Here is a 24,911-nt window from a genome sequence, read left to right as displayed (position 1 = left end):
ACTGATTCCATTAAACCCATAGAGCCTTCCCCCCCCCCCCCCAGTTTTGTTCTCCTACTTTCAGATCTTCAGGGAAAGACCATGTTTTCTGTTACTTGTCAAGAACTTTTAGCATCACAAACACCATGAACAGAAATCATCCCAACTGCTGTCCATCTTCTCTCAGACACTAAGGTTTTGGCTCTGTACCATGTGTCTTGTGAGTAGCACGGTGATAAAATTAGACACTGTGCCTATGAGGTCTACAGAGCAGAGCTGGGCATTGGCTTTACCTTGCAAATCCCATGCAAAAACAAGTAGTATAGGCCAGGTGGACATACGAGCAGAGCATGACCAGTGGGACACACAAACAACCCATAAAGAAATGGAATGGTCCTTCAAGATATTCTCTAAACATTTCCAAACTGTTGCTTAGAAGCAACGGAGCCTCAAGGCTTCAGACTGTGCTACAAAGCAAAGGGGAGGGAATCAGGCCCATCACCTGCTACTTTCTCATGTTATGCAGCAGACAATCCTTTATGCTGTTCTGGGAATCCTCTTCAAATGGGGGCTGGAAGGGGTTCATATTTCTGAGGGTGGGTACTGTGATGCCCGGTATGCAGGTATCTGTCATTTCCTCATTATAGATTTTACAAAAAGGTTCAGAAAGATCTAAGCAGGGTACTCTCTTCCTCCTTTTGTTTGCTCCTGCCCTAATTATCTTTGTTTCATAATTGTCCTCACTGACAGAATAAAAAAAAAGGTTGATAACTGCCAGTCCCACATTGAGCCATAAAGAAGGCAGGAGGGAGCAGACTCTCACCAGCTGCAATGGCATCTACAAATCTTTGTAGCGATAGCAGAATATTTTGTTATGTGGCATGGTTATTATTTGTCCTTTTCAAACAAACAAACAAAAAGCTCTTTCCACTTGCTTGCCATATTGCTTTGCCTCCTCCTCCTGAAAACACAGATGTTTCTACCCCACCAGTAAATGGAAAAGGGGAAACAAGACATAAATATGTATAAAAAAATCAGAAACAGTCAGATTTTGAAGACCAAGCTATAGGCCATATTTCCTCTTGCTCTGATTATGGAAATTTGGGCTTGATAGTTCCATGCACAGAGTGCCAATTATTCCAAGTATCTAAGATAAAGGCTGCAACTTTATTGAGGTTTTTCTTTTCTACAGCTCTTCAAAAAGGTCAAGATTATTCCGTATTATATCCCCTGCCAAAAAGCAGTGTAATTAAAATAGATGGACAGATTTTAATTTGTAGCAGGCTTCTATTCACAATGGATGTCTGTTTAGGGTACTTGTTTAAAATCTGGTAATGTTAAATTTGTAACAACAACAAAAAAATAATGGAGTTCTGTGTTTTCATATAATTAATTTATAGCAAATGTTTAAATAGAGATTCTGTTCATAGCATATCCAACTACAGTGTATATATCAAAACCAGAAACCAAATTTTCACATTACGGCCTTAAAAGCAAATACCAAGGATGTGGCTGTATGGGAACATTGAAAATACTTCATTAAAGGAAATACTGTAGAAATAAAAGTGGCATTGGCTTCCTATAGGTTTGATGGTGGCATGCCAAATTGCCATATGGGAGACATTGGTTTGGGAGTAAGTATCATCCCTGCCTTCCAGGCTGCGATTTGGAAACAACATGGCATTGGGGTGGAGGGTGGAGGTACAGAGGAGGCAAGTCTGACCCTACTTAAGCCCCTAGCAAAACACTCGTTGAGTTTTGTGTATGCTGGAAGAGCCCCCACAGAGAAGCTGTATTTCAACTTCAATTCCGGGGGCTGTGGCTGTATTTGCAGTGACTCCTGGCACTGCCTCGGCCAGGTGTCTGTGCACGTGTGCATGTCCCTGCAGTGAGAACCTGCAGACGAGCAGTGCGGTTAAATCAGCATCCAAAGGACTTCCAAAATGAAGTAAAACCCAAAAATACTCTACAATATGCAGCACCTGGGAAATAGTTCCAACAAAGAAGCACTCAAGAAGAGCAGTGTATATCAACCAATAAAACTTGCAGTGATACCTTATATCTGAGTGTGTCAAGTTCAGCTGACCAACATGAAGCAGTCTCTCACAGGACAGTGGGTGGTCGCGCATCAGTGAGTTTCCTGCATGGATGAACAGACTTTGTCTGCAGACAGGTACTGAGCTACTTGTCATCTCCATGTCCATCATGTTCTTCTTCTCAGAGATCAAATTACAATGATTGTAGCCACCGTTCACTGTCAGAAAAAGAAAAAAAAATCATAAGCCTTTGACTTAAGAATCCTCTATTCTTATTACTTTGTATGCTCATTTGCATATTTTGTATGCTTATTTTGGATCTCCTTGTAAAATTCTTGTAAATGACATGGCAGTAGAAATGAAAGCTTTCACCAGGAAGCAAAAATTAATTCCAAAGGAATGTGGATCTGTGAATTATGGTTGTTTATTTCTCTTTCTAAGTTTTGTGGCTATTTTACACTTCATAATCTAACTCAAAAAGCCCTCCATCTGATAGCTTGCCTTCCTTCTGTGTATTTTTAAGGCAGAGTCTTGCCTGTGTTAGATTTTGGAGAGGGATGTTTCAGAGTCCCTTTATTTTCAGGGAGAGGAGCACTCTGAAAACAGTGACGTAAGTCGAGTTTTTCTTTGCAGACAATTATCTCTGTGATTATGACTTTAGATGGGCATGTTTCTACTTTACTGTCAGGTCAACAGTGTTAAAAAAATTAACTAATTTTGTTTCAATGTTTTAATTTAACTGTATTTTCCAAATAAGTTATTATTATAAATGCTAGTGCTAATAATAAAATATTCTGCTCTGGTGAACATTAAATTTTACCAGACTAGAAAAAACAGAATAGAGCTATAGCAATATTCTTCAGAAATATATATATAACCACAAATGATAATCTAGTGAAAAAGAGTGGACAAAGAAGGAACTTAGAATTTAGATTGCATTGGTCAAACACTAGCAATTCCACTTAAATTGAAGCATATTAGTTGGGGTTTTTACCTCTAGTGAACTAATCAAATACTTACAGATAAGCATGTATAAAAGTGTTTTAAGGAAATTTAGCCTTCAGAGGCTAAAGAAGTCACAATAGCCATTTACCATCACTTTCACTACTGTATATGAATCATGCTTTGAAAAGACTAGATCTCCCTCTAATCTGTTTTTTGCATGGATACAAAATGTAATGGTATCAGACACTAATGGCAAATGTATTTCTGTAGTTTTTGTACAGAGTCCAGAAAGTAACTCCTTCACCCTTGTACCCTCCGCTGACAGTAACGGGTACAACAAAGCTCAACTGCGTTGTAGTTAGTCCCTTCTCTGTGGAAGCACTACATGCTGCACACCAAGGAAGAAAACAAATTCTGCAAAGTGACAGAAAAGATAAAGCCTGTGGCCAGTTACAAACATCCTTGTCACAAATAACCTACTTTACACTGCTCTCAGTTCTGGTCCTCCCTCTACTGAAACCCATATTGGACCTGCACTTGACAGGATAAGTTCTACTATTTCAACACATAATTTGTGGTATTACCGGGAGCAGGTTATCTTGATATACACTCAACGAATCAGAGAATGGTTTGGATTAGAAGTGACCTTCAAAGATCTTCCAGTCCAATCCCTCTGCCACAGGCAGGGACATCTTTCATTAGATCAAGTTGGTCAAAGCACACCTAACCTGACCTTGAACACTTCCAATGAGGGGCATCCACAACTTCCCTGGGGAACCTCTTCCAGTGTCTCACCACACTCATCATGAAAATTTTTCTTCCTTATATCCAATCTAAATGTACCTTCCTTCAGTTTAAAACTGTTGCCCCTTGCCCTGTCATTATAGGCCCTAGTAAAAGGGTTTTCTCTGTCTTTCTTATAAGCCATCCTTTACATATTGAAAGGCTGCAATAAGGCCTGCCAGGAGCCTTCACAGTTTAAAACTGTTGCCCCTTGCCCTGTCATTATAGGCCCTAGTAAAAGGGTTTTCTCTGTCTTTCTTATAAGCCATCCTTTACATATTGAAAGGCTGCAATAAGGCCTGCCAGGAGCCTTCAATTCTCCAGGCTGAACAACTCCAACTCTCTCAGGCTGTCTTTATAGGCGAGGTGCTCCAGGCTCTGATCATCTTCGTGGTACTCCTCTGGACCCGCTCCAACAGGTCCATGTCCTTCCTATGTTGTGGGCCCCAGAGCTGGACATGGTACTGCATGTGGGGTCTCACCAGAGCTGAGTAGAGGGGCAGAATCACCTCCCTCGCTCTGCTGGCCTCACTTCTTTGGATGCAGCCCAGGATGTGGTTGGCTTTCTGGGCTCTGAGTGCACATTGCCACCAACACCCTGAGTCACTCTCCTCAGGGCTGCTCTCAATCAATTCATCACCCAGTCTGTACTGAGCTTTACACCCACATAATATAGGTATTACATATTTTATAGGTATAATACTATATAATTAAACAGGTATCACAGTATCTAGTTAATTCCATTTTCATTATATAAGGGTAAGTAAAATTGTACTCATGAAGTTTTGCAGTCACGGCAGTCTTGTTACCTCCTTTATGAAGTTCCAATCAGAGATTGTGCTCATTTTAGTTGGTTTCTGCTTCAGCACAGCTCCTCAGAGCAAAGGTACTCTTAACATACTTGAACACCCATTTCCTCTTTTGGAGAGCTGCTAATGCTTGTGGATTCGGCAGTGTTTGGTTTACACTTGGGCTCAATGATCTTAAGATCTTTTCCAACCTAAATGATTCTATGATTCTAATCCTATAGCAAACGTAAGGCAAGTGGGAGAGCCTGAGCTGCCATGGTCCTCTATAATTACAGTCAATGGATGCTTTGAAAGCAATGAGAATCAGATTCAGGGTATAAATGAGAAGAAACAGGTGACTGGGGAAGGCAAAAAAGTCTCTGGTAACTGGAGAATTTGTGAAAGGGATCACAGCACAAAAGTCCATTCTCCTTCACTGGCTGGGCTCCACAGCCTCCCCATCATGCTCCACGGCACCATTGTAATAGGGAAGACTATGGCAGATGAAGACATAGTCCAGGCAAGCATCCAGACCCATAGAAAAAAGTGGGTACATGTGACACCCAAATTACAAGTCTCATGAGGCATTATTGTGACATTTCCAGAATAGAATTCCCTGTTTCCAGTGAAAAGTTTTCAGTGTTTGGCTGATACATTACATTTCTTGACCATTTATTTATTTTATAAGAAGTCAGAATTTTAAAATTGGGAAACCAATACCAGGTTTTTCCTACCCAGCTCCACCACAATACCAAGGCATGCGATAAGTCTTAGAAAGCGTAGGCCAGCATTATTTTATATAAACAAAAAGCTCACTTAAGATATTTAGGAATGATACAAGAGATTTTAAAGAGAAATCAATTTGTATTTAAACTATACAAAATGGGCTGTTAAAAGCCACACCACCAAGAGAAGTTGATAAATCAGTCATATCTACAATACCCAATTCACAGTTCCTCACTTTTTTCCATTTGCAATGTTACCTGGAATATAATCAAGATGTATCTTCCCTCCAAAATACTATGGATTCTTCTAAAATGTTTAAGATTTATACTGGGCTCATAATAAAAGCACTTTCTTTCTTTCATTCCTCAAATGATACAGGTCTGAAATTCATTAGGGCTTTCTAAATATGCATTTTACCAAATTTATCATATTATCAAAACACAGAAACCTGAAGCTTCCACCAAAGTTCAGTAATACCAACTGTAGCACACACGAATACCTATTTGTGTGAAGACGGAGATTTCCTAGAATAACATGAACATTATCCCTGTGCTGTCAAAAATTATTATCTTCTCTTGTAGCTGTCAAATCAGAAAATACATTTTCTCCCTGCAAAGGAAGAGAACACTTAACGCTAAATCCATGAAATTATGTGTTCAGCCAATCCACTGTGCATTTGCCTTCACAAAGTACCTTACAGATTTGTTAACAAGAGCTAAAAATTTCTTGCACAACAGTGCCTTGAGTGAAGTCTCACTTGCATCAAAGCCCTCTGAAATGTGCCCACCACATGGGAGTTGGAACAATGACAGACAAGGAACACTACCAGTGGCTCACTTTTCCTGCCCGCCCCCCCGCCCAGCAACTAAAACAAGAACCAAGAGATCATCTCTGAACGCCGACAACCAGAGTCTACGTTCAACTGTCCAAGCACGTGTGAAAGCAAATTCATTGCTCTGAAAAAAGGGGAAAAAAGTGTGGTGTACACCAGCGTAACTGAGAACAGAATCTGGCCCTTTGACAACTGGCTGTTTTATACAATATTAATATCACTGGCTGGCATAACACAAGATTTAAGCATTTTCCATGTCTGGAACTAGATCTCTTCTTTCACTGGTATCGAGGGGCCTTTAACCTACATACTCTAACTTACCAGGAACAGATGAAAAGAGCACAAACTCCCTGCCTTATACCAGGGGTTCACCCTGCTTTCAGTAGAACCGTAGCTATTTCATAAATCCATATAAAAAACTAATCCTAATTTACAGAGAGTAAATCTAATAAAAGCAGAATGGTTTCCAGAAGGATCTCATGGAAGTGGAATCTATCAAGGTAACTTTTGTCTTTCTCTTTTTTTTGTCCTGCAGTTTTGATTTATATCTTTACATTTAAATGCTCATGAAGGGAACGGAAGAGGTTGATACAGTAGTGTGCAAAGGCTGCAATCAAGCAATTCCTTCCATATGAGTAATCAAGTTAGTTCAATTTTGGATATCTTGCTTCCTTCATTCTGGGATAACTGACTTTGGGGGAGTTTTTTCTTGATTTATGCCAGATTTAGTCACGTGAGAATTGGTCCCATTGATTGTGACACCTCAGAAAGGACATCAGGATCTGCAGAGTCAGCCCTACATTTCTTGCCAGGGGTAAATTCTCCTAGAGGAAAACAGAACATCTCCTCACAGAAAGGGAAACCTGTCTGTGTGACAATGACATCAACATTTAAAACAACCCTACTAAAGGACAAGAGCTCTTCTTCCCATGGGACTATCTTGTTTACCGTTCAGGAAGGCTTCACTCTTACTGATAAAATTAGCTATTAAGGCTGTAGATAGATAAGAACAAGAACTTACCAAAAGGGCAATTATTCAACAATAAACACATGTTGCAGTGTTTTGGAGTTTACCTAATTAAGGCCAATGAACAAATAACTAAAACGATGTATAATTGAAATGACTCACATTCAAAATAGAGATAGATTTGAAATATTTGCCTAACATACTTAGATATCCCCAGAGCATTGTGGGTTTTGCAGCGAAGACCAAACTAGGTCATTTGCTTTTTTCTTACTGCTTCATTCTTTTTAATTACTTCTTTTTTAAAAAAAATTTGCCATTCTTGGTTTTGTTTGGACTCGACGTCCAAAACTTACCACGACAACACTGAGAAATGGAACGCTGTTACTGGCAGCTGAATGAGTCACGTGAGATGAGTGAAAGACCAAACAGTACCAGATTTTCCTCAAACAAGTGAAAATCATCTGCGCTGAAAGAGGCCATCAAAGCCCTCCACTGAGAGAAAATTATTAACTCAAAAGGTGCTAGCACAGAAAAGCCATGTATCAAAGGGAAGGTACTGCACCCATACTCAGCAACTCATTCCACATAACGAGCACTGAATAATCTCCATTACTGCATGGCTGGAGCGACTGCCACAACTCCTATACAGTCAATAATTTAAGATCATCAAGAGAGATGCACAGCACTATGCTGCCTGCTTGAAGGCTCTAATGAATGAACAGAATGCTTCAAAACACAGAATCTTCCAAATGATTCATGAAAATACGGCATTTTCAAAATTTCCAACAACAAAAAAATCAACACTTCTTCGAAGCTTGTAATGCCTGTTATGCCAATCTCTGTTGTGAATGGGAGAGATTGTCTTAATCATACAACACCAAGCCTGAGGGGCAGAAATGTAGCACAAAAGCTGGAAAATAGATACTATGGTTGTTCTTATACTTCCTAGAAGGCAGGTCTGACTGTGTGATTTCCTATGTCTTGTAGAAAAAAATGGTTTCTCCTTTAATTTCAGAGACCTACTACTAGAAGGGATGTGAGTTTGGGTCAAATTTTTTTCTATTGTGGGCACAACTTAAGGGAATACAGTTTAGAAGTAGGCTGGTGTGATTAGCCATATATGACATTACAGCCCTAAGCAGACCGTACTGAAATGTAATATTGTTATTTTCACTTAGACCTTCAAGTTCATAACAAAATATCCTAAAACATGGACTTTGAGATCTTGGCCCAGAGACTCTAAAGAAGGAACATCTGGATCTTTTCTTGACCTCTTTACAGTCATTTGCACCATCTGGTACACAACAAAGCTCTAGACATTTGGGCTTCTCACCACTTGAAAGAGGAAAGTTCTGCACTTTAAGAGATCTTTGTAATAATTTTTAATTCAGCACAATATTTCCAATAACGTGTTAATTAAAGATTATCTTTTTTTAAATTGCACAAACATTATGTGGTCCCATACATTATGTGAGTATTTCTAGTACTTCTCTCTTTGTTTTGATTTCATTTCTGTGCACCCCCAGTTTCTCTCCTGGGGTAAAAGAAGGCAAGAAACCTCTTAGAGCCTTGGAGCAGTACATTAAGGTACAGAATTCCTTCCTCATTCCATGAATTATCTGAGTCTTCTGCAATGCACAGGTAGCAAATGTAAGATCTGAACATGGCGCTGAGGAAACAACTACATAGATAGTGACTACCAAACAAAATCAATGTTACACAGAAAAGTTACTAAAAATGTTCAAATTGTACAGTTCTTTAAACCTATTGAGCAGCCCATGGGGTCACAATACAATAACTTGTCACGCATGGCTCCTTTGGTAAATCTACACTGGCAAAGAAACAATTCTTTCTCCAAGGCATCAAGAGAAGAGATCTGTTGCTGTTTGTCCTTACCTGAGAACTGAAGTGGTTAACAATAACAGCACTACATTTTCACTGCTGCATTCAAGAGTTCATACCTCAAAGATGAACAAAGTAGCTCAGACCACATTCCAGGTTCACCCTAGATCTCTGTATCAGTTACAAACTGTTTGCATTTTAAGGCTTGCAGCTGGTAAAGACTTGGCTTCACTTTTTTATAACGCCTGTACACTATCTTAATAAAAACAGAGAAAGTGAGAGCCAAAAGATTCTTTATTACAGAGGAGACCATAGGATATTGTGAGAGTCAAGTGAAGACGCAAGTTGGTCTACATTTGTGTATCATAATAGAGGTGACTGATCCTCTATTTGAAAATAGATACAGCCAATATAAAAGATTAGAGTCAAAACCAGCAGCATTCAATAAGATTAGAATAAAAAAGAAGGATCTCTTTACTCTGACTTTTTTTTTAACCATCCTATAAAATGCTGTAACAGAAATACTTATTTCTTTCACGTTGACGTATGAGTGAAGACAGAAGGGCTAAGAAAACTCTTGTGAACTGAAACATCCCAGCTAGGGAAATAAATTCCGGAGTATCAATCTTAAAAACTTGTGAAAGACAAATATAACTCATGTGTGTCTTTCTAGTAGATTCTGGACCCTAAGTGTTGGCTACATCTATATTTGTTATTTCATGTTCAATTTATTTTTAAAATAATTTATTTGGATTGCATTTTATTTCTGTTCTGCGGAATGCCTTTTTGCAGACTACACACAGTATTTTAAAAGAGTGAATGAGTTGGGTTGGTATTACTGAATAAAGAAACGTGGTTAATTTTATATCAGTTTAACTTAAAACAATTTGAAAACATGTCAGTAATTTAGATATTTGTAACCTTTTCACCTTCAAGCGTGCAGACAGATATGGCTCCCACCTTTGACTTTTTCATGATATTTTAAAGATAAACTTGGAGTCCAACAGGCAGTTGAAGAACACAGTAACAATACATTACACCTTTCACTGCTAAAACGGCTTGCAATGTTACGTAGTTTAGATTTCCAGCAGAGACCTTCACAGTACTTTTTGAAGTTAGCATCTATGGCCAAGATTCTGGAAAACACAAGCCATGTGCTCGGGTTCCAGCGACTTCACAGGCTTAGTTGATATTCTGAGTTAGGCTTTAGATGTGTAAGAATATAACCATTTTAGGCAACAGTGGATAGATTGTCAGAGAAATAAAATAACTGTCTACTATCAGAAGGAGTCTTTCACTGCACTCAGGTTTGAAACTCAACATTCTTGGCTTTCTGTTTGGATCTCAGACCTCTAAATTATGCCCTCAAACAGAGCTGAAAGCAGAGTGAAAATGACCATTGCCCTCTTTTGTGGCAATCAGGACAAAACCTTTTGCAGCCTGATGAAACACAGGTCTTGTCTTTAAATTCATTGTTACAGAGTCTCCTTGTCTTGGAATCACCTTTTGCCTGTTGCCAGGCAATCTGAAAAATATTGTTCTCAGCACATCTGGCCTTTTTTGTGGTCAGTTATCCTTCCTCACAGCTTGAGTTCTAGTAACAGGGGGAAAGACATTAAAATAAATGTTTTAGGAAAATATTAAGCTCAACAAACATTATTTTAATTAAAAGGAAATCCTAAAACCCTCCTAATGGGCACTTGGAGAATATAAGCTCTATGTAATGAAATTTGATGTATTTCTTTTTCTTTTTTTAAGAAGACTGTTTGGAATAGGTCTAATTCTCAGTATTTCTGTTAGGTAGGATATAACATGATTCTCCTTGCCCTGCCAAACACAGGAGAGAGGTGTCTCTGCCACCTTAGGAGTAAACATGTTCAAAGGAGATGCCAAACACAGCCAATGGCCCCATTCTCTTTTCCCACTTCTCCACTCCTCTCCATTTCATTTCTAAGTTCAGTTTGAAACCCTCTCTTCCACTGCCATCTTTAACCCTTTCCAACCTGTGCCTCACCTTCCAGTACACATTCCAGGATGCCATAAATGCAAGACTGCTGCCGCACTGTACAAAGCTGGCTCTGCCAAATCCACCGTACTATTTAGATGTGCAAGTTTTAACCCTACCTGAAGCTGGTCACACTGTCTGGGTACAACCGTATTTTTCAATGTGAACAACACACATAACACACAGAATCTGGTTTAAAGTCCCTGCTCTCACACATGAGATTGATCAACAGCCTGTGCTGTCAGAGACTAGCTGAACCAGGACTAATCAATACACACCCCCTGAATAAATGCCATTGCACATATTGGTGTAAGGTATAAGACAACTCTACACCATTTAGGGTTATGCACACACTCACCTGCCCTTGTGCCCTTTGGTTTGTCTTTTTTGTTGCTCTAAATGGACACCACCAGGGTTTTCACAGCAGCCTGTAGTTAGACGGGGCCTGTAGGTTAAAAGAACTCCAGAGTGACTCTTTCAAGACAGAAGTTCACACATTTTGTGATGAGGGTACCTGAATTGTTCCTACTGTAAATGACGCTTTCATCATCGATTATGACTCCATTGAGAAGACAGGATCTTTCTATACATGCACAGTTTGAGAAAATCTATTCCTTTTGGTATTTTCCTCTAATTCACTAATAGTGAGAGCATGCATACTATGAATTGCATGAGGATTATTGCTTTCCCATTTACTTATTAAACCCTGAACTTTTAAACTCTCAGTTCTCCACACCCCTATATTTCATTTAGTCGATTTAGTCTCTCTTTTCCATGGAAGTTCTAGCCAGCAGACCACGTCAAGACTCCACAGGGGTATATGCTCTCCCAAACATTTGAAACACAAGGATGTGCAGGGAATGAAAGCTGGGGTTTTGCCATATGGCACCTTGCATGTGTCTTGTGTAAACATACATGTCTCTATGTCCCAAGAAGGAATTTTATGTCTGCCTGGCTCAGCAGTACAACATTAAAAAGGAAAAAACCCACCACCCATACTTACAACAAAAACTATTTCGAATGAGATGTTGAGCTCCAAGAATTAGAAGCCTGGAAGTGTCACCAAGTCAGTAAAAGCTACAGAAGTTAATTGTTACAAAAACAGAATCACTGAAGATCACACAGGATTACGCAGAAATGGTAAGCTTTAAACAAAGGGAAAAGCTGGTAACTAAAAAGCATTTTGTTCTTTTCAATGCAAGCTAGACGGAGGAAATGGTCTGGTGGGATGCAGATGCACAACATTAGTCTTAAGGACATAATTCTTATGCATGTATTTGGAAACGATAGTGAAAGAAGAAAGAAAACAACTCATAATAGGAATTAAAATGCACTGGGAGTCTAGAAAGAACTTTCCATGTTGCTGTGTTCCTCCCCTACATGTAATGGGAAGACAGTGGAGGGGCGATAGTAAACCTGCATTGCACATCAGCTTCCAGCTGTGGGTTGTCTTCCATTTGCTGGCACTCCAGAAAGTGCAAATTAAGCTCCTTTCCTATGAGAGCCTTTGTGAGTCTCTCCTCTGTACTGATAGCTTCGCTCCAAGCTCACTTGTTATGGCAGCTTCTTCCAGACATTTTTCCTGGTTCTTTATATATCAGAGTTTTGAAAAACTACAGTGAAAAGGCATTTGAATGCTGAAGACTACCCATTCTTCTAACACAACTCGCACTGGTTTCTCCATTCTCATATTAAAAAAGAGACATCTTCACATACAAAACCCCCATCTGGATTCACTGTAGATCTCTCACACTTACCAAGTAACTTATATCTCCAATGAACCTCTTTGTGCTCTTGTGTAAAATATTTTTTTACAGTGAAAACTCAAATTGCTACCACAAACAAGCAACCATTTCACCTACACAGTCTCCTTGATCATTTAACACTGGATACCCAATACAGTAATGGCTCCTTTGCAGCTTAGAATTAACACTGCCAGAAAGAAAATTCAAGACAAACAATCAGTTTCCCCAATACATGCTGAAAAGAGCAACAGCCTACCCCTGCTACTTTTCATTTGCTGTTTTCATTGTTTGACATTTCTTTCTGCCAAGATTTTGGCATTATTTCAAGGATTGATTTGAAATATATTTAACACAAAGTGATTTGCAATGTTGTTTTCTATTTTACCAGAACCATGCTTGGGACTAATTCTATTTAAGCAGAATTTACCCTTCTGCACTCAGTGCCAGTGAACTGGCCTCTTGCAGGCTCTCCATAACAGAGTGCACTTCTTAACTTTACCTAAGTCTGAGAACAGCAGTTATCCATACCTGCAGTCTTGGGATTGTAGATATACACAGTGCCTGTTAAACTCACACCTTAATGTTATCACCAGTAAGAACAGTCTACTGAAGGACAGTGTCAATCATATGAGTTATTGCTGCAGTAAATACTTATATGCCATGAAAAACACAGTAAGAAGAAAAACCCTCCTCTACGATTTAACAACTGGTTCAGGTGTCCATTAAGTATGGGGCAGCTTCAGACAGCTGGGACGACTGAACATCTTGACTGTATCAAGACACAAGACTTGGGACAGACTGTGGGACAGGGAAGAATGAGGCTATTGTGGAAAAGGCACAGGGAAGAAGAAAAACAGAGATAGGATGATGCAGAAAGGTTAAAGTACAAGGACTGCTACAAAAAGGGAAAATGTTCTCACCGAATAGTGCTGGCTTACATGAACACTGAATAAACAACAATTAGAAGTTTAGCTCCAGCTAAAAGTCCTCTGTGCATCTTCCAGTGATGGCAGTGGGCAATTGCTATGGATTAGGCAATCTATGGAGTACTCTCTACTTTTATTTAGCATTGCTGCCTTCTACATCTTTCTGTAAACTGGGTCTGCACTTTCCACACAAGTCATGAGATAAGTTATCTCAGTGATTACATGAAGCCAGATATTATAATAATGACAGGCCCATTATTCTGATACACAGATTATGCAATCACAGAAAACAGGGCTGAAAGAGTCTTCAGAGGGTGATTTACTCTATCCTGTGTCCCTACAGCATAATCCACTCTCACAAACTTAAGGAGGTATTTGGCCAGTCTGTCCTTTACAGCCTTCAGCAATTCCCCAGCATTCCCAGCAACGTATTCAGTTGTTTCACTTGACTTAGAATTTTTTTCTTAATGTCTAACTTAAAGCCCCCTTAGCACAACTTAGTCCATTACATATTGTCCTGTCCAAACTGGACATGGAGAAGAGTCCGTTCTCTTGCCCTCCATATCAACCTTTTATGTCTTTGAAGGCTGTCTCCACTCAGTCTTCTCTTGCCAGTATCACACAGTCCTCATTATTTCAGTTTTTTCTCATAAATCATGTTTTCCAGAGCTCTGACCTCTTCCCTCTTTCTCTCTTCTGAACTCTCTCCAGCAGATCTTTTTCTGTACTTTATGCTACATTTTTTTCCCTTCACATTTTACACTATCAGATGCTATTATTTGCAGATGGTAGCAGGTACACACTTCCTTCACTGTGAGACAGCAAGGAAGCACTGCATTGGCCATCAGACCCAGCAGTTGTATCTCATCTGGATTATTTCACCTTTTTTCTTGGATAAGACACCGAATAATGAAGTTGATGTGGTATGACCCAGTTTTCCTCTTAGTTCTTACTGTTGCATTAATCTTCCCTCTGAAAAATGCCTAGAAATCTCAGTATAGAACTTAACCAAATGCACCCATGCAGAGATAAAAGTTGCCTCTACCAAGGTCCCATCACTCCATAATTCAACTTAGCAGCATAAAACACTAAACAAAAACTCTCAGGAAAGTGCACATATTTGCACACTGTCCAGATTCCAGTGTTATGGCATTCTCAAAACTCTAATTAGGACTGACTCTTCAGATTTACAGCACTTTATGTGCTGACCATCCCCGCCATCAAGAATACATGAAGAGCATGAAATCATTCTAACATGCTGATCTAATTGATTCGGTGAAACTGAGAGTAATGCATTAATCATATTGTCTCCAGGTCCAGTTCTGGTCTGGTCTGGTTTTCAATCAAGAGTCACTGCTGTACCCAGTGAAATAACAATACTATGGAACTAGAAGGTACAAGATCAGACCTATGAAGTCTTCTGGAACTCAGTATCTAAAGATGCACCCTGGAGGGACAAATTCTAACATCTCCATTTTAATAAAACCTTCCAGTGCTCCATTGGAGATACAAATACTGCAGCCAGCAACTCAGTAAATATTGTTGACTAACCAAACTGAGCAGAGAGCCACAGACAGAATAGTGATCTACTCAGACTAGATTTGAGGGCCTCAGACTGAGGTAGTCCAGCTTCTTACCACTCTGGGCAGATGTCCCATTCCTTTCCTCTTTCCCATCACCTTGGCACGCTGCTAACTTTGATAACAAGGAATGAGGATTTATACCTGGAATGTGCATTTTTATGTGAATTTAGTGCTGGGAAAAAAAAGCCAGGTTAAGAGCTGTGGAGATAGAAATGTTCCCGTAGCAGGTAAACTGTGGTCAAAAGGTGTACAAAGTTCCCTAAATCTCAGGGCAAAAGAGCCAGAAACTTGCCTGTAAGAACTACTTCAAAGTGGGAAACAGAGACCCTATGGTAAAGTGACCGAGTTTGTGAATAGCAGGCATAGCACAGGAATAGAGAGCGACTTCCAAAGACCACACAGTTTACAGGCTGAACCCAGAAAGAATGCCAGTGTGCTTGGTGCATTGTATTTCCTGTGGGATATCTGCATCTAGTTTAACCACACGCTGTTGGATCTAGAGTGTATCTTTTAGAAGACATCAAATCTCAAAGTGGAATCTTTAAATGATGGAGAATTGCTTCTGTGGCAGTTTGTTCCATGGCTCTCAGCATGAATTTTATATAGCTTGAACTTGTTTGACTTCAGTTCCCAGGCCCTGGGTCTCATTATGCCTCTGTGTGCCAGATTAAAACACAAGATGTACCTGGTACCTTTCCCCCACTGTAGAAAATTTTAGACTTTGTTCCTACCTCTTCTTCAGTGACTAACTGGCTGCCTTCTTTATTTTCTCACAGAATAGTATATTTTCCAGATCATGAATCGTTTGTGTGAATCTTGTCTTAAACGCAGCCAGTTTTTCCAAGGAACCTTGTTAAATTGTCAACACTAGAACAGTACAGTACTAGAATCATTAATAACATAAGACAACAATGTTGTTTTGCTACTTCTTCCCGATATGTGCCTAAACATAGCTCTCCAGATTTTTTTATTATTATTGTTCTGCTGTAGCTTCAGAATAGGAACTCTTGTTCAGCCGGCAAAGTCTTAATGTTTTACCTGAGGTTGCCTGGCTGAGTCCTTCAACACCCTCAGAGCTTGGGGAAGGGAGAAGGATGGTTATTCTAGTTTTGTGTGTGCGTGACTAATACAAGTCTCTGCTAAGAAATAGAATAAAGTCACCAAATTATACTACTGTGCCTCCAAACTTAATGACCCAGAATGAGTTCTGCTGTCGATGGGCCTAACTCAATAGGCACCACTGAAAACAATGGAGTCCCCCAGTGTGTGACCAAAAAAGAAATAACAACTTTTTAAGGAATGTAGCAACTGCAGAAGCTCAGTAACCACTTATGAAACTGAGGGGGGAAAAGCAGCCATTTGAATTTTTTGTTTACAGGCAAAAAGGGCTCAAGTAATAGAGTCAGTGAGTGTGAGATTTCTGTTGTTTTAATTAAGCCTTTCTTAGGTTTGCCTTGTTTGGTTTAGCACAAGTTCTGCAAAATACATCTAAACCCTATGGCTGGTTTGCAAAAGACAGCAGAGAGTGAGTAACTGAAGCCATTTGAAAAATAAAGGAGCTGGAAGCTGAACGTGTGTGTCATCTGAGCCCCACGCTAAGCCATGGCCTTTTACAGCTAAAACGATTGCCGACAGAGCAGAGTACAGCTCACAAAAATTCCTATCTACCTGGCAGAAATCCACATGAACCTGAGCACACTGATTAAGAAATTAGCTGAGATGAAGAGGGAGGAATGCAACCTCTGGAGGTTCCCAAAAAGAGAAAACCAAGGAATTATTTCCTCTCATTGTCACAGCCCTTCATTTACAGCAAGAGGGAAAAGATGAGAGCAGCCCAGCTGCAAAATCACTACTTGTGATATGACAGAAGCAAGTATCATGCATTATTTGCACTTCAAAACAATAGCACTAGTTTTCCAAAAAGAAAAGCAAGGAAAGAAGGGACTAGCAACAGCAAAGCTGGACCACCTCAGAGCATGCTGCACAGATCTCTAAGCTGGCTTGACTTGAGCTACCAAGTCCTCATGCTGCAGGGTAACACCAGAAGTAAGAAAGTCTGTCTCCAGAGGCTGTATTAGCCTGGATCCAGGGTTAGGCTGGCAAAACTGCTCACAAAATTGTTCAATGGCAAGCCCAGATGTCAGGCGCTTCACTGTTGGCCACGTGCATTTACTCGGTGGATGTGCTTAGAAAGCACTAAGCTCTACAGAAACACCAGGATGTGTGCTGCAGTACTAGACCCACACAAGCTACAGTGGCTTCCCAAAGCTCAGGTCTACATCCCCTGTACGTCAGTGCATTCTCCTCTTCTCAGTCAGTGTGGAAAAGCAAAGTATCTTGTTTCTGTGTAACTGAATCCCAGCCATGTATATACAGCTAATGACTGGTTACACCACACATAATGAAGAGTCACATTTTGCTAACTGCATAGGAAATAAACAAGCTAAAAAAGAAAATAATTACTGGCTTCAGTAGGAATCTCTCTTGACCTTTCTTCTGGACTCAGACCCTTGATGCTAAGACTGCGATGCATTATAGTTGCTGTCAGGCACATGTACTGCCTGCTTCGGTTTTGCTTTCCCTTTAAAGCCCATTGATACTTCTTAATTTTCTTTGCTGTAGAACATCCATCCAGCAGAGGCCACAGGATCAGAATTACTGATTGTGATCTGTTTGGGATCATTCATGGCCTCATTCCTCACACTCACCCGTCTGAGGTGCAGCCATGGCAAACGGGAGCCATTCCCACCTTTTACCTCTGAACCACAGAGACATGGCAGAGCTGTGAGGGAACCTTGTGCTCTCCTTCCCCTCAGCACTGGAGGATGGACCATTCTTTGCACATACAGTGAGAACCATGCAGTTCTACTGTTATTTATGTACTAATATTGCCTAGCCCAAAGGATTATAATGCCATTGCAGTTTATTCTGCACAGGAACAACCAAAAATATGACCTCTGCCTCAGAAAAAGGTCACAGCCTAAAAGTCTGACAGGTACAAGCAGCAGAGCAGAAAGAAATGATGTGCCAGTGCCACTCAGTACAGCAGCAGTGGCCTTAGCGCAACTGTAGCTTAAGGTTTCTACATCTTTTGGCAGCATCATGAGCCAAACCCAGCACAGCAAACCTCTTGACATGCAATAGAGACAACTGCAGGCCCAGGCTTAGGTTGTGGAAACTACCATTAGGCAGTTAATGGTTGGCAGGAGAAAGAGTGTCAAAGGGTAAGACACTCTCAAGGGTAAGAAGAACATATCATTATGTTCTGTCCCTGCAACCCACATTCAGAGCTAAGGGAACCCCACACACTTTCACATCAGTGCTTTGAGCAAAGAAGGAAAACAAGTTTCTCTTAAACATCGTACCATCTAGTGACTCGTATCTCCCTCTGCTCTCCTGTAGTCCCTGTATTACAGCAACATCTCCAGAGGTGACACGGTGGCCTGCACCCTTCTGTGTATGGGGGTGTTGTGGGTCTTCTCTTTCAAGGAAGTAGTAGCTAATCAGTTGGACGCGGACATTTTATTTGGAGAAGTGGAGATAGAAGGAAAAAAAAGGACGGAGGGAGAAAAAAAAAAGAGAAAAAAAAAGAAGAGGGACTTAGGCTGACAAGTGGCTGGTGGGGATAATGACCCCAGTCAGAGTCCTTGTGTTCTTATAAAAAAACTCTTGACAAACCCCAGCATCTGGTAGTTCAGCTGTGGGTTTCCGCTGTTTATTTTTCTATTCCAGTGCTCTCATCCCTATGCACTGCCTGTGCCTGGCTCTGTTAAGCATTCCAAGTGCTACAGAGCATAATTGAAAGAATAAAAACCCCAGGCTCAGCATCAGGCACGTACAGAAAAAAATGAAACTGCTTAAATCCTTCCTTACATTGATGCGAACGCAGGCAATAATCCCCCAATGCCACACCAGGGAGGTCCATGGTGAATGCAGTCTAGGAGTGTCAATCCCAGCAGACTTCTCTGAACTGGTAAGCACACACATGAACACCAGGTTATTTTATTCTAACCAGTGGGAACCATGACCAACCCCTGTGATGCACAGGGAGAAACAGTTACTTTGATAAGCTGTCCAGAGGATGGATCCTCTTTGTGTTTTCTTAATTTCAAAGGGCTTAGTTCTTTCTCTATTTTTCTCCTCCCTCTCACCTTCACACAGATAATCTCAATTACAAAACCAAACATAACCATCCTGCCTCTGCTGACTATTGTCTGCCTACCACTGCTTAAAAATTTAGTCTCTGACAATGCTTCCTAGATGGTAAGTCATCAAAGGTAGCTCTGTTCAGCTAAAAAATACAGACTGCTGCACCTTCAGTCTGCTTCTTCCTTTTATTCTTACTCTGACCAGTCCCTGTCACAAGGTCTTCATAACACAGGCTTCATCTTTGAGCCCTGACTTCACTTCCAGGCCTTTCTGCAGAATATTCCTAAGGCAATGTCCTTCTGATACACCCACATGTCCATCCAGCTCCCCATTACCCTGTGTTTCTATTGCTAATATGTCCTCTTATGTGATCTTTACTTAGGTGGTATTCCCTTGCTGATAACTATCCAGACTAGTGCAGGAAAAAAATAAAATACAGTCACAGTAAGGCTAGGAAAAAAAAAAAAAACCAAGATGGGGAAAGGCTCTTCTCCTGACACAAAAAAAACGCCTATGGGGCTACAATTAAAAAACATGAAAAACATGGGGATTGCAGAGAAACCTATGAGCTATACATGGACTTAGAAAGGATTTCTCTTTTACAACTCCGGCAGAACTAAAATGAAGTTTATTGTAGTGCTCACCACCTGGTACCTCGCTCCTTCTTCCTCTGTCTGCAATGCACTATTTTCCCACTATTCCACCTCCTCAGCTCAGTCAGGAAAGGAGCGGTGGTCAGCGTCTGAAAGGCAGAGTTTGGAGAGAAGCCCAAACTTGAGGCTCTGCTCCTTTACGGTGAAGGGCAAGCAGGATGAGTTTTATCAGCTCCAGAGACACAGCTCGTCTCCTGGAGGAGGTTGCCCATGCTGTGAGGTGTCTGTGCAAAGCCTGAGGGGCTGCTAATGCCACATGCTCGGGAAAACAGCCTCTGAAAGTAATTTAAAAAAAAAAAAAATCTTTTGAGAAATGGCCTATCTTTCAGTTTGGGGAAATCACATTCTGCATCTAATCAGCAGGCCAACAGAGCTGTTAACTGTAATTGGTGATAATCACAGGAGAATTTTATTCAGTAACAATTCATTTTCTGTAATTATTACTCTGTTCTTATAAAAGTTACCCAAATGCTGTGCTCACAGCTACAACAAGAACATTCCCAATGCCAACTCTCAAATTGTTTTCACTTTGAGAGATGCACAGTATTGAAAGCAGATGTATCAAATTGAACCTTTTTTTTTCTTTTTTGCAACGTACTGTAAATGTTTTTAAAATGTGACTCTGGTACAATGCATGTCAAACAGTTGAATTCAAGGTAAAGAGTGCTGCCAAAACCAGAAGACAAATGAAATTTAAAATCAGCTTTGACAGATTAAATGGAGACACTTTGAAGCCATAAATCAGATGGCCAGTCTCTAGGAAGTTAATAATGAATGTAACTTTCCTCCATATTTATTATCCCAAAGATATACAGAAAAACAAGCCAACATCAAAAGTAAATTTGAACCTCAGTGTCTAAAATACTTCACCCAAGCGGCAGTGAAAGTATGAGCAAGTTCATCTCCCAATATTTGCTTGTTCTGAAGACAGATGAAAGACTAATATTTGTAAGACACACAACTTCCCAGTGTTCAGAATAATTGTCTAAAGTAAACATTTGAGCCTTGTGAATTTTCAGTGAGTATGACTCCGTATTCACACAGCGGTGGATATCTGGATTATTTTTTTAACACTGTTTATAACCAAATCAGTGTCTGTTTAAAATTAGTATTTTTGGTAAAATCATGTTCCAGAAGAGAAAGGACATAAGGAAAAAAAATGTTGCTTGCAAGAAGTTATTCTATCTGCAATCTGGTTGGTTACATTGGGTTAATTTCTTCACATGTAAAATGATGCATGCAAATAAAATCAAACCAAAACAAAGAAGGCAGAGCAAAATGTTTTCCAAGCTTTGCAAACAGAGTGCTTACAGTGTTTATACAAATAGTAAAGTCTGGCTAAAACAAGCATCTGACAGCTCTGTGCTGCTTTCAGACACATGACTCCTATTTGCCATTTATTCCATGTAGGCAGAAGTGGGTGCCCAGGCAGAGCCCCAGTGAAATCCCTGGGGCAATGCATGAATGCAAAGTTTTGCTTGCACACATGCCATTGCTAGATTAGATCTTGTATGTTGTGCACTCTGTTCCATGCTCACTCAACACGCTCCCACTGAAGCTGGACAGATCTAGATATAAACTGTCCTGGAGGAATTAGTTACTACAGAATACATAATAAACAAAGGCCTAAGAAATTTGTGCACTAAAACTTAACTTCCTCCTCCTGGATTTTTTTTTTTTTTTGTATTACAAATTATATTCCACAATCTGCTAGCATGCATTCTGCTTGGACATCAATGAACTCCCTAAAGACAGCAAGGTCTAGCCAAAATGCAGCACCTGACAGTAAACTCAGCAAGGATTAAATGAGAAAGTCTCCGCAGGTCGCCGGAGAAATACCTGTCACAGCAGCCTCCTAAATTTAAAATCAGTAGGGAGAAGACTGGATTTGCACATTCATCTGTATACATGTACGTGCCAATACAAACACTAGCATTTGGGAATACTACATGGACTCAGGATACTCCGTATAGATTAATACCACCACAATGATCTAGACGTACGGGGAAATAAAATTCTCTTTTAGTAAATTTGATACTGGTTCATGAAAACAGTTCTGCCATTTCTCTCAAATCACTATTCTGAATTTTAGTTCACCTGTGAAACAAAATTAGGAATAATTATTAAATCTCACCAGACTGTCTCTTTTGAAATCATAGTTTTGAATTAAAACAGGTAACATTTCCTTTCAGCTGCTTAAAATTGCAGACCCCTCTTAAGTGATCTCATACACTAGCTACTCTTACTTGGTTTTTATAAACATGATCACGTACTGATTTTATAAAAGCATATGTATGCAACAGCCCAACTTCACCACTGCACAGCTGAAAGAATGGTTAGAGCACAAGTGGATGGGCAGTTCTCACAGGACTGCAGGGTGACACTGGGCTCAGCCACTGGCCACCTACAGCAGTGAAGAACCTTTCACCAACATCTAGGTCTAAGAAACAGCCATCTATGCAAACAGACATTGCATCCAATGCAAAGTCATTCATAGCCAATTTCTAGTAAATATAACTCTCTTTGCTTTGACCCTGACGTAAGAGGGTGTTGGTTCTACTCCCAGCACAGGGTACTCAACATCACCGATTACCTCAAATCAGTATGCACCATCACTGGCTCTGGTAATTACTGCCAAATTCTTCTAATCCAGAGATATTAGCATTTAAATGACAGATACTTGAGTTTTAATCCTATCACACACATCTCTATATAAGTAAAGTTCCTTTGGAATTCAACAAAATGCCGTGAGGCTTGTGAAAGTCACTACATAAATCATCTGGAAGGGGGAAAATACACAACCCAGAGACAAGCAGAACTTGTTTTCTTTGTAAAACAGCATTTTCCATAGTTTGTGCTACCACATTCTTCTGTTCTTTAGAATATAATATTTGAGTTAAAACTAGGATTTTAGTCAATGCAAAGTTTTCCTTTGCGAGTTCTTATCTTACGAGACAATTTATGTTATTTTATGGATCACTGAACTGCTGTTCACAAAAACAACCTTAAACAATATGCTTTGTAAAATAGAGAGAGCTGAACACAACCCACCCATTGCAAGATCCTGTACTTTGGCTATAAACTGTGCAAGTACACCAGAGCACAAGAAGGGCAGCAGGGCCCCATTTCATCAGTATCAAAATTAATCATTTTGCAACACTGAAACCTCCTCAATACTGTTGGTTTAAGCTATTTTATAGATACAGCAGTCAAAGGCAAAACTGGGAACAAGAAGTGTTCCTTCTATAAACACTGTTGCTTAGATACCCTGTATTTTTAATAACCTAGCACTCTAAATTCAGCATGGCCTGTCAGTATGGGATTTCAGCACAAGACACTAAGGTATTTTGAGGCCAGTTTCCCAATTTGCACTGTACCATACAGAGAGTTGTTCTTCATAGCAATACAGTGACATGATCAATTGGGTAAGGAGACAGGAAGCCGAGTTCATTATTCATATTGCCATAGTGCCTGAAATCTCCAGTCCTAAAGCAATCCTTTGCTAGTGATGTGCAAGTACAAAACAAGAACCCTTGCCCTCAGACAGCTTAAATGTAGAGAACAGGAGACCAAAGAAGATACAAAACAATAACACATTTGAAAAATAACATATTCTACACACTAAAAAGTTAAGATATAAAATAAATAATAAGGCAAAAATTAAGTGCTGTTATTTGGTTTTGCTAGAATAAATATGGTATATTTGCTTGAAATACATCCTATGTTCTTAGAAAAAACAATCCACACAAATGTAGCTGCTCACTCAGCTAAGTGGTACCCGACAGCTTACAGGATGCTGCTGCAGCGCAGTCACATCTGTTCTTAGTATCCTCATTGTGTTTCATTATCTCCATCCTGCTGTAATACATCCCTGCCTGTTAAAGTCCTCTTATTTAGAGGACCCAAGAAGAGTTGCTTCAGTTCAAGCAGTTAGGTTTGCACTACAGGAAAAGCAATTTTTGCAAAATCAAACATGACTTCTCAGACATCCGTATCTTTTCAGACATATGCAAACATCTGGGGATGAGATTTATATTGGTAATGAATTTTGTAAATGGGGAACACTGGACAAAGTTCCCTCTGAAAGACAAGAATGCAAGGCAGAATCAAGGACTAAATTCTGAGCTCTGCCAGACTTACCATCCATGTTTTTATTAGAAACTAATTATGAACAATAATTTAAAATACCTAGTGAACCAAATCCTGACCTTGCAGCCAAAATCTTCTTTGAAGTCTATGAACTTTTTACCTAAGAAACAACAAAGTCAGAAAGACGCAAGGGTATTGGGATTTCACTCATGAGTTTTACCTTGATTGTCCTATTTTAATTGCCACTATTTTCCAACTGGCACTTCCACCCATCACAGAACTTTGGTCACATCCCAGCAACATTACTTCACCTCCCTGTCATCTCTCTGTGCAGCTGGCCAACAGGTTGTGGTCGTGTAGAAATACATCATTCCAAGCCCTAAAGGATGCACTGTTCTTGCAAGGATAAGCTCAGCTCTACCTATAAATGTCCCTTCTCCTCCTAGCCCAAAGGGATGGCAAGTCTTGCTGTCTTGCCAGGAAAACCTTACGTCTAAGAGCTGACACTTACTATGACCCTGACCCTCTAAGGCATGTTACATCTTGTTCTCCAGCCATCAAGTTTTAACGTCTGTTGTGTAATTCCATTACAGTGATGCTTTCAAAAGATACCGAAGGCCACAGTTTTATTGCAATATGACGTACACTGAAATCAATGATGGGGCCTCAGTTTAAACAAAACAATACATTTTTACATATAGTTTATAGCGTTTAGCAATGGGGCTCTAACTTCCCATGAGTGAACATGCCATGGACGTTTCTGAGCATTTCACTGTTTGAAGTTTCCTAGTGATTCTCCACTAAAGCCTTAGTGTTTATTTAAACACAACTACACAAGGAAATCTGCAAGACAGAGTCTGTAT

The 24,911-nt window shown here is 40.0% G+C and overlaps 1 protein-coding gene across 4 annotated transcripts in view; it reads right to left on the bottom strand.

The window, feature by feature from the left end:
* Positions 1 to 24,911, bottom strand: part of GLIS1 (GLIS family zinc finger 1) — a 202,573-nt gene that overhangs the window by 107,508 nt on the left and 70,154 nt on the right. For 3 of the 4 annotated variants that reach the window (XM_014938918.1, XM_014938920.1, XM_014938919.1), the window contains exon 2: positions 2,035 to 2,233. In XM_014938918.1, coding sequence (XP_014794404.1) covers positions 2,035 to 2,233 — 199 coding nt within the window. Of the gene's footprint in view, positions 1 to 2,034; positions 2,234 to 11,261; positions 11,343 to 24,911 lie in introns of those variants that run through there. The other variant, XM_014938921.1, reaches the window with a different exon arrangement.

This window comes from Calidris pugnax, unplaced genomic scaffold, assembly GCF_001431845.1.
Source record: "Calidris pugnax isolate Ruff unplaced genomic scaffold, ASM143184v1 scaffold18, whole genome shotgun sequence".
NCBI lineage: Eukaryota > Metazoa > Chordata > Aves > Charadriiformes > Scolopacidae > Calidris > Calidris pugnax.
Note: the sequence above shows the minus strand (reverse complement) of the source record. Positions and strands in the feature narration are given on the sequence as shown.